Below are 11,066 nucleotides of genomic sequence, written 5' to 3' on the forward strand. Positions count from 1 at the left end.
CTCCTGGCCCAATCCATGCCCCACTACCCAAACTCTAAATTATGGGACCAGTAAGGCCAAGCCTTCAGCACCTTCCCAAACCCTCAGACTAGATTTATATAAAATTTGAAGGGGTCTGGGACCTGCTTCCCGTCTTCACGCACCTGTTTTATGGTTCACATTAATTTTGACCAAAATTGCCTTCCAGGGCTTCCCTCCCTTCCCTCCCACCTCCTTTCCCCATGCCACCATCCCTACTCTATCCCTCCCATCCTCTCAGTACCTTGTAAATGTAAATCTTCAGCTAAGAATACAGCCCAGTGCTTCTAGCATTTCTATGTGAGTAATGCTGGAATCTTATGCTACCAGCCTTGTTATCCATACAAGGCTGAATAACTTTAGACCTCCTCTCAGACATATCTGGAGATAGTGTAGTAATTTATTTGGTGAATTCTAAATTTTGGAGTTAACCTTATGTAGCAAGCTACTATAAACCAGGATCCTGCTCCCTGTGAGCTTATCATCTTTTTGAGCCTTACAATGTGGGCCAAGCTACTTCTGGATCTCAGTGATGTGGACATGCACCTATGCATGCAAAAGCTGCTTCTACAGCATAAGAGGGGAAATTTTAAAAGGGACTCGTGCCGACACCATTGTCTGTATTACCAGATCTTCCCCAGTTCGCCCAGTTACTAGCAAGGTCCTCTAAACTCCCCTGATTAATAGCCTGTACATCCCCAATTACCCCAAATTCTTTACACTCCTCAGATAAAGCTCTTTTATGTTTTATGTTTTTAACTTACACACCATCCATAGCAGAAGTAAAGTTACATGGCAGGAAACCTCAGCGTGTTGGATCGTGTATTTGCATGCAAATTTCAGGTTCAAGTATTGAAATACCATGTAATGCCCATGCCCCACCCAGATTATGCCAGCACCCCACCCCTTTTTGAGAAGTTCCGAGATTCGTGCACAGTGGCATTTATGTGCATATCCGGCCTGCATTTAAAATCCGCTCCTTATGCACAAGCCTAACATATTCGCACATTCCCTAATTAATGCAGATCGGGCTTTTAAAATTCACCTTTTTGGGAATAATATTATCCTGTCTTGAATATACAGTCAGGATTCAAGCAGCAGAATTCTTTAATAACTGAAGCCATATTAGGGTACTGTTGGGAAGATCCAACTTCAAGAAATTGCAGTAATCAATCTTGTAAAAAAACTAGGGTCTGCAAAACAGGACGATAATCATTTAATTCAAAGAAAATTTTCAGACAGGCCTGTTTATCCAGGTAATTCACTATTTACTCATGTAAATGGCTTTTATAATTATTCTAATAAAACATAGTCAAATACAGGACAATTTTAAAACTGGTCTAACCAGGTAACTTAGGCCTGGATTTTCCAACTTCGCAAGCCTCTCTGAATTCGGTGGTAACGGGGCGTGGGGGGGCAAAGCGGGGGGCAGGCCTGCGAAAGCTGGCAGCGATCGCACCCAATAGCGCCACCGTGAAAGGCGGTGCTATTGGGCGCGCTACTGGCAGCGATAAGGGTTCTTACCTTTTCGTCATCAGCGAAGTTTCCGCAGCATCCGCCCCAACACCACCCCAAGTCCTCCTCTTCCAGTGCCAACACCGCCCCTACTCCACCCTGTACGATATCAATAGAAAATGACCCCCTTAATAAGTTACCAGTGAGATACTGAAAATTGTCTTCCGTTGAGCAGCTAAATATAGCTGCTCAAAAAATGTGTGGTCTAGGAGATGAGGTTAAGTTGAGGGAGACAACTGTGCACATATATTTGATTTTCAAAAATGTATGCACATCTAACTATAAAAAAGTGGAAGCTTGTCTTGTACCTGCTTTGCCAGTATGCACATTGAGTTCCGCCTCTCTTCCTGTACTCTCTAGGTCCACCACTTATGGAAATTGAGCTCCGCTTCTCTCTCTCTGGCTGTACTGTCTAGCTGTGCCTTTTGTCTTTCTGAGTTGTCCAGTCCCCACTCTACTACCACACAGTACAACCGAGCTCAGCTTTCACTCTCTGATCTCACATATCTCAAATACTTCCTACACTTCACAGTATTCCCTCTTTCCTTGAACCAGCTTTTACTACTAGTAGTTAATAATGCATAGTTTTAGGAACTTCCCTCCCCTCACCCTGACATGAAATCCACCCTCCACCCCTAGATATCTCTCATTTTTCCCTTCTGATCTCTGGAGTGAGATCTGACCCCATCTCAATCCCTCTTTCTCCCTTTGCCTGAGCCCAAACCCCAAATTTAGATCTGAACTAAATCTGCCAGACTGGCAATATGTGTCCACCCTGTCCCCCCTCAGGTTATCTCCAGCCTTTTCCTCCTCCACTGGAAGCAGGAGGCGGCATACTTGCTTCTTACCTGCTTTTGCTCCATGTTCCAAATGTCGCCAGTAGGAGGCACATGCTCTCAGTGCTGGAGCAGGAGGAAATAAGCACATCTCCTCCTGCCTCTTGGAAAAAGTGTGAGGTTTAGGTTTGGATAGAAGAGTGGAGAGACAGCAATTGCTTGTTGGGATGTTTGGGATGGATATCACTTTACGTTCTGATGGGAAAATGGAAGGATACCAGGGGAGGAGGAGAATTGTATCGCATTCTGAGGTTTGGGTGGGGGAAGGGCAGATGGCAGGAAACATTGCTACAACAAATTTACTCAGCTATGCTATAGCTGGCTAAGTTTTATTTGTATTTGTATTTATTAAAATGTATTAATTACCTAACACATGAATGCCTAAGCGATTTACAATTAAAAAAACATACATAAAAAATTATTGGCTCAGCAATTATAAAAAACATAAATTAGATGATCAGAACATAGAATCAACAAAAAGTCAACAAAAGGCCTGCTGTAATAAAAAGCCCTTCAACAGTATTCTGAATTTTTTTACATTATCTTGGAGACAAAGATCTAAAGGCAGTGAGTTCCACAAGGTAGGCGCTGCTACGGAGAATGCTGTCTCTCTGGTCGTGGCAAGACGGGCATGACGTACGGAGGGAACATCTAAGTAAACCACATTGTGAAGATCTTAATTCACAAGAGGACTTATAGATCCTTAAAAGGGCATTCGACCATGAGCAAGAGTCTATGCCTAATAGCTTAAAGGTAGTCATTGCGATTTTGTACCAGATACGTTCTCAAATCGGCAGCCACTTCATTTTAGCCAGAAGTGGTGTAACATGATCAAATCGACTAGAACTGGAAATGAGTCTTACAGCAGAATTGAGAGGAAGATGTAAAGGGTGAAGAGAACTGTTAAGAAGACCTAACAATTGACTATTGCAATAGTCAATATGGGGGAAAATAATTGCGCTTACAATAGTATGAAAATCAGAATTATGTAACAAGTGATGTAAACCGGCCAATAAACATAGTTTATAAAAACCGGCTTTGATGATTGATTTAATTTGAGGTTGGAATGACAGTGTTGCATCCAAAAAAACACCCAAACTTTTAATGGGGGAATTCAATGCAAAAGTGAAGTTGTCAAAAGAAATTGAGTCATGTTAAGAAATAGAGTGAAGACCGAATTAGCAAGAGTTCAGTTTTTGCAGTGTTCAGTGACAATTTATTCTGATGCGGCCATTGTCTTATTGAGGACATACGCATTTGCAGATGGTCTATGGTATCCTTCCAGGCAGGATGTAATTTGATGACAAACTGAATATCATTAGCGTAAATTTTGTACCCATCAGTAATGCTAGCAAGACGTTTTGTGATAGGAGCTAGATATACATTGAATAGCATAGCCGACAAGGCAGAGCCCTGAGGAACACCAGAGTTTAGATGATGAACTTTGGATAATTGATGATTGAATTTCACTTGTTGAGAACGATTGTTAAGATAGGAAGAAAACCAGCCCAAAACATTGCCAGAAATGCCACACTCGCGGAGATGGTAAAGCAGAATTTTGTGATCTATTGTATCGAAAGCTGGGGGGATATGATAGAGGTGTTTAAAATCATGAGAGGTCTAGAACGGGTAGATGTGAATCGGTTATTTACTCTTTCGGATAGTAGAAAGACTAGGGGGCACTCCATGAAGTTAGCATGGGGCACATTTAAAACTAATCAGAGAAAGTTCTTTTTTACTCAACGCCCAATTAAACTCTGGAATTTGTTGCCAGAGGATGTGGTTAGTGCAATTAGTATAGCTGTGTTTAAAAAAGGATTGGATAAGTTCTTGGAGGAGAAGTCCATTACCTGCTATTAAGTTCACTTAGAGAATAGCCACTGCCATTAGCAATGGTAACCTGGAATAGTCTTAGTTTTTGGGTACTTGCCAGTAGGGATGTGAATCGTTTTTGAACGATTAAAATTATCGTCAGATAATTTTAAAATCGTCCTAAATCATCAGAGTGCACGATACAATACAAATGCTCCCGATTTATCGTCATAAATCGTCCTAAATCGTTAAATAGGGCACGGGAATTATTTGGGGGAGGGTGGGAAAACCGGCACACCAAAACAACCCCTAAACCCACCCCGACCCTTTAAAACCAATTCCTTACCCTCCCCCACCCTCCCGAACCCCCCCCAAAATGTTAAATTACCTGGTGGTCCAATTGGGGGGGGGTCCCGGCGCGATCTCCCGCTCTCGGGCCATCGGCGCCATTTTGGCTGCCACTAATTAAAATGGCGCCGATGGCCCGATAAAAAAAAAAACCCACCTGACCCTTTAAATCGACCCCCCTTAGCCTCCCCCACCCTCCCGACCCCCACAAAACCTTTTAACATTACCTGGTGGTCCAGGGCGGCCTCGGGGGACGATTTCCCGTTCCCAGGCATCAGCTGCGCTAAAATAAAATGGCGCCAATGGCCCTTTGCCCTTACCATGTGACAGGGTATCCATGCCATTGGCCGGCCCCTGTCACATGGTAGGAGCACTGGATGGCCGGTGCCATCTTTACTCATCAGCCCCTTTCCCCTGGGAACGGGAAATCATCCCCCGAGGCCCCCCTGGACCACCAGGTAATGTTAAAAGGTTTTCGGGGGGTCGGGAGGGTGGGGGAGGCTAAGGGAGGTCGATTTAAAGGGTCGGGTGGGGTGGGGTTTTTTTTTTAGCGGCGCGGGCCTCCCTAAAAAAAAATTAGCGATGTGAATTGGAATCGGAAACAATTCCAATTCACATATCTTAACGATCATTTCCCCCCCCCCCCCCCCCCACACACACAGCTGAACCTGATCGTTAAGACGATCTGGCACACGATTCACATCTCTACTTACAGGTTCTTATGGCCTGGATTGGCCACTGTTGGACCCTTGATCTGACCCAGTATGGCATTTTCTTATGTTCTTATGAAACCAAAAGAAATTGGTGGCTGCTGTCAAGTCCCAGTTTAATAGTGTCGATCAGAGATACTAGTAAAAGTTCTATACTCATCGATCGTCGAAAACCAGACTGATGGGGATCTAAGATCTCATTGTCTTCCAAAAAATCAGTAAATTGATGTAATACTACTCATTCGATGACTTTAGAAACAAAAGGTAGGGAAGAAATCAGACAGTAATTAGATACATCAGATGCATCAAGATTAGATTTTTTAAGTAGAGGCTTGACTATTGCTTTCTTAAGACAAACAGGAACAGATCCAGAATGAAGTGAATTATTAACAATAAATGTTAAGAGATGGAGCAAGCATATCCTTAATGGCTTTGAATGCTAAAATGGGGCATTTGTTAAGGAACAGTTAACATTGTTCATGGAGGACACAACACTGGAGATTTCCAGCGAAGAAACCTCTTCAAAGGAAGCCCAATGGGAGTATGAAAGGAAATAGAATTGTGATACCAAGGTGTGACATTAGAGAAAATTAGACTAAGATTCTCTAGCTTTAAGGAAAAGTGTTTCAAGAAGGCAGCGGCAAGTGAATCTGAAGGAAGTACTGTTTTTTAATGATCCCTAGTAAGTGTTATGACTAGACTCCTGTAGAAGGGAGGAGTTAGCAATCTGTTATGACTAGACTCTTGTAGAAGGGAGAAGTTAGCAATCTTGTTATGGATCTGTTGCTGAAGACTCCTGATGTAGGAGGAGTTAGCAATCTGTTAGGAATCTGCTGTGCTGATGGGAGGAGCAAGCAGATAGTGGTTAGTGATGACTCCTAAGGAAGGAGGAGTTAGCAATCTGTTAGAAAAGCTCTTGTTTAGAGCTGGGAGTTAGCAATCCTGTAGGCTATACTCCTCAAGATGGGAGGAATTAGTAATCTTGTTGTGAGTCTACTCCTGTGGAAGGAGAAGTTAGCAATCTTGTTAGGATTTGCTAGGGAGTAGCAATCTTGTTATGAACTGGCTGCTGGATACTCCTGTTGGAGGAGGAGTTCTCAATCTGTAATGAAATGACTCCTGTAGAGGGAGGAGTTAGCAATCTGTACCAGCGGAGTGCTAGGAGAGGGCACTCAGCTGTAGAGGAAGGTAGATAGGTGAATCCTTGGGCCGATGGCGGATGACAGCGCCCCCAGGAGGATATCCTGAGAGGGACCACCGACTAGGCTGGGTTATGGAGACAGGCACAGATAGTTCTTTTATTAGACAGTTTAGTAGAACCACCAGAGGTGGCAGCAGTGAGCTGATATGCCCGGCAGAGCTGAAGTCCCTCAGGCACTGGAACAGCGATCCCAGGGTGGCTGAGCTGTAGAAAGACAGTGAGAAGACAGGGTATACAGTGTTCATAGCCAGAACTAGATAACCAATCTCACATAACTTCTCCTTACTTGTGGTTGAGACTTGAGAGGATTACATGGATCTTTAGGCCATGAAATGGAGAAGCTAATTAAGTAATGGTCAGACCATGGAACATCAGTTACCTTGAAAAAATGAGTAGAGTATTGTAAGCTAGATGTGTTTAAAAAAACAAGGTCTAATGTATGCCCTAATCTATGAGTGGGACTGTGTGTAAGTTGTGCCCATCCTAGAGAAAAAAGGATGTCAGTAAATACGTTTATCTGACAGGATTGAGAAGTAGAATTGAATGGCAAATTAAAGTCTCCCAAAATAATCTTTGTTCAAAAAACAAAGATAGGTTTGATTGTAACAGTTTAGGCGGACAGTAAGTAAGACAAATGGAAAAGCCTGAAGTGTAAAGAAGTAATAATTCTTGCATAAGGTTCCCACTAAGGTTTTGGAATTCGGGATTCCAAGAATCTTTATAGATAATCAATAATCCCCCCCCCCCCCCCCCCGAGCATGGCTGGGAAACAAAGGAATAGTCGGGAGGACTAATTTGATTTAGAGTGACCAAATCAGATTCAAGGAGCCAACTTTCAGTGATACAGAAAAAATCTTGTTTTTCTATCAGAATCAGGTCATAAATTAGTTGAAATTTCTTTCTAATGGATTGATCGTTAATTAGCATAATTTTGGCATCTACAAAAGTACAACTCGAGACAGCAGAAGGAGAGATATGAACTAGACAAGGTGGTCTATGTGACATTTTACGTTTAGTATTTGAGAGATCACCATATCTACTGTTACCCAAAACAACAGGAATCGAGTCATGTGGAACATTGAGAGCATAACTTAGGCAAGATTTAGAGTCCTGGGCCACACTTGCACTCATCACACACAAAGGAGTGCACAAAGGAGCTCCTTTGTTCCGCTCCTTTGTGCGCACGGTGCCTCTGGCATCCTGCACCGGCTCTTCACCCCCCCTGTTCCGGTGATGTCATTGGGAGGCATGGCTCACAGCCCAACAAGGAGGCAGTGGGGCTGTGGTGGGCAGGAACAGGACGCCATCCAGCACTCCTCTCTCACAGGGCCAAAGAGTGGTGAAAGGCTCGTTAGTCCGGGGAGAGGAGGCAAGACTGAGGTAGTGATAGCTGTAAATTAGCTTAAACCTAGCTAGCTATAGCATAGTCAGGTAAGTTAGGGACTGCCCATAATGGTGTGTTAATTAGCCTCTTATTACTCGGGCATAATATATGTTTAGGGACTCACTCTCTCTCATACAGAATCTTTTGTGAAAATAATTCTGACATCTAATATTTCTCAAAACACATAGTTTTACCATTTATGGTTTACAGAAAATGTTTTGCCCACCAATTAATAGTCTCTTTCATGAATACAAAACAAACAATAAGCTATTTTACATGTGCTTTTTTGCAAAATGTCTAAATGGAAGAGGTGGACCCAGGGAAACTAAAGAGTTCATTTAGTGAAATCCTCAAAACACTTGAAAGTTGGATCCAGCAGAAACACTTTACATGTTAGAAACAATAAGGTGGTAATTTTCAAAATGATTTACATGTTTAAAACTGGGTTTTACATGTGTAAATGCAGTTTATGCATTTAATGACCTTTTGAAAATTGCTACAATATATGCTATTGAATTGTCAATAGGTTTTATGCATGCAAATGCATTTTAAATACGTATATGGGCTTTTGAAAATTGCTAAGAAAGTATGTTACATTTACATACGTAACTCCTTTGAAAATTACCTCCATTGGCTTTAGCACAATGCATGCCACAAGTTTGAATGCGTTTTCATTCACTGTCCCTCTCTCACCGTCTCTCTTTTTCTCTTTGACAGAAATGCTTAGAGCAAAAAAACAACCTGTTGACCCAACAGAAAGAGACTCTGTCGTCTTTGGAACGTCTCAAAACTCTCATTAGACTAATACAAAATGAGCAGATGATCCAGGTTACCATGACAACCACCACCACCTCCTCCCTGCTAACTGTCCCCTGGATCAAACCCTCATCTGCCTCCACTGCCATGCACAAAGCCTTGCAGCACTCGCAGGGCAAGAACTGAGAGAACTGGCTGAAACAATAAAACAATTATTAAGACATAAAAAGGAAAGAAGCACCAAGCTCTCTCTTTTTATATACATTTGTGTACCAAGGAACGTGTGAACAAATTAGCGCAGTCTACAGAGCACTCTTGCGGCAATTTGCTTCCCACAGAGCAGTCTGTTTTGCATTTTGCATTGCCAACACATTCAGTGCTTATGAGATTATTTTTTAGGTTGGCCTTAATGTATTTATGAATTTTAAAAAAGAAATGTGGGCAATAGAAAGTCTAGTATGTATTGAGGGATTGACTGTTTTGCAGTTGTCTCCACATAGCAAAGAAGTGAAAAAAAGATTAGTAAACTAGTAGAGATAGTTGGTCTGAAATCTATTTGGGAGGGGGAGGAAAATGGTGATATAAAACTGAATCACACAGTACTTAAGATTTATTAATGATTCTGACATGTTTATTCAGGTGAAATGGGAATTGGGCTATTGGTAAGGGTTATGGTATGAATAATATTCACAGAGCCTTCAAACAAAAAATTCATTTTTCAGTATTAGTATAGCTGAAAGCTGCAGATATTTAAATTTAAAAAAAAACCATATGACGTTAGGGTTTCTAATGGAATATTGAAATGTTTTCATGCTGATGCTTGTGAATATGTGTTCTGAAATTTTAAGAGGTATGACTCAAAAATTACTTACTCTTTCGCAGGTCCTTTTTAATTATTTTGCTATTGATGTATTTTCTCATGGAGTTTTTTGTGCAAGAGTTAGCATAATCCATAAAGTGGGTATCTTTGACAGGTTGTTTTCAATTTTTGTTTATGAGTTTTAAAAAAATGTTTTTTTAAGCGAAAAGAATATTCTAATGTTTTTCATTTTTGCCAGTACAGATAATATGCCAAAAATTAACTTTACATTTTTGTACTGCCTTTTTATTGTAAATTATGTAATGTGAAAAACTGATGACTTTTCTGCTGCAGAAATATCTGCTAAATGGTACAGGAGAAAAAATAACTGCCTCAAGTGGAGTTTCTCATATCAGTTATATCGAGTTTTTGGGAGGGACTGTCTGAAATTTTAAACACTTGATTTTGAAACATTTAATTCTGTTTTTTGGGGGGGTTTTTTAATTGTTTTTGATTTTAAGAAAATAACAATACATTTTAATGGACAGCATTTTCCCGAAAAATTGTAAAAACATCTGCTTGTTTCACTGGCTCTAGTCTTCCTAATGCTATAAGGGTCAGTTTGGTACCTTAGATCACAAATCTTTGCCATGATAAGCAGCCCAGGTTTTGTTTGTTATATTATAATGTGCATTTGGCTGATTATATTTATTTATTATGATTTCTTATTAGCATAGACAAGTATTAAGAAATAATAAAGGTGGATGCAACAAGAACATGACATTAATGCAGCTTCAACTGAGCAAATCACAAGGTGCTGAATGCTGAAAATAAGGGATTAGCCTTGCAGTCATCCATCACTATAAACAGCACATGGTCCCTTCAACCATTTTCAGAACTCCGGGAGAAACTGTGCAGTACTATACAAATCTATTTTAATACACAACACTGGGTGGAACAAGATTTTATATTCTTTTATTGATGAACAAAGCAAAGTAATACACAATTGTTATACATTGGTTATTGTATGCCAATTATGCATTCTAATGTGGATGTAAATGTTTTCAGGTTTAATTGTTATTTTTTTCTTCTCAAATGGCTAGAAAAAAAAACAAGAAAAATGTGAAGCTAGAATAACTGAAGAATTTTTAAAGAAGTGTCTTGGACTGTTAAAAATAGTTTTTGAAAAGGGGACTGTCCAGTGGATAGTGTGCATAGAAAAAAAGTGTTTGTCTTAAATATGCCAATGTAGTTTTACTTCCTTATGATGCATTAAACTCAATTGACAGTTTAGCTGTTTTAATTGCATTTGCAGATCCTTTGTTTCACAAGTTTTCTTTATAAAAGCAATGTTTTGAAAAACAGTATGAGGGTAATTTTCAAAAGCATTTACATGCATATAATTCAGTTTTATTCACTTAACATGAGGAAGCAAGACTGCCGTTCGCTTCTCCCCCTCTTCCATTCCCCTATACATAAAACACTTACAACTTTATGGCTTTTAAACTTAGGCCGCAGTTTATTAACAATATAATATAACCCGAGCCACCATCAATTAATACAGTAATCAAAACCTTACCCCTCTTTCCCCCCCCCCCCCCCCCCCCGGCTCCTCTTCACTTACCACCGTGTCAAAATGGTAAGTCTGCTCGATTCCCCCCCCCCCCCCAACAGCTTACCCCGCCTC

General features: G+C 40.8%; 1 protein-coding gene across 1 annotated transcript in view; it reads left to right on the forward strand.

Moving 5' to 3' along the window:
* PHF21B (PHD finger protein 21B) overlaps positions 1–10,620 on the forward strand; it is an 888,545-nt gene extending 877,925 nt beyond the window's left edge. The window contains exon 18 of the mRNA XM_029600063.1: positions 8,542–10,620. Coding sequence (XP_029455923.1) covers positions 8,542–8,766 — 225 coding nt within the window. The 3' untranslated portion in view covers positions 8,767–10,620. The remainder of the gene's footprint in view (positions 1–8,541) is intronic.
* Positions 10,621–11,066: the final 446 nt, after the last annotated feature.

Source organism: Rhinatrema bivittatum, chromosome 4, assembly GCF_901001135.1.
Source record: "Rhinatrema bivittatum chromosome 4, aRhiBiv1.1, whole genome shotgun sequence".
Lineage (NCBI taxonomy): Eukaryota > Metazoa > Chordata > Amphibia > Gymnophiona > Rhinatrematidae > Rhinatrema > Rhinatrema bivittatum.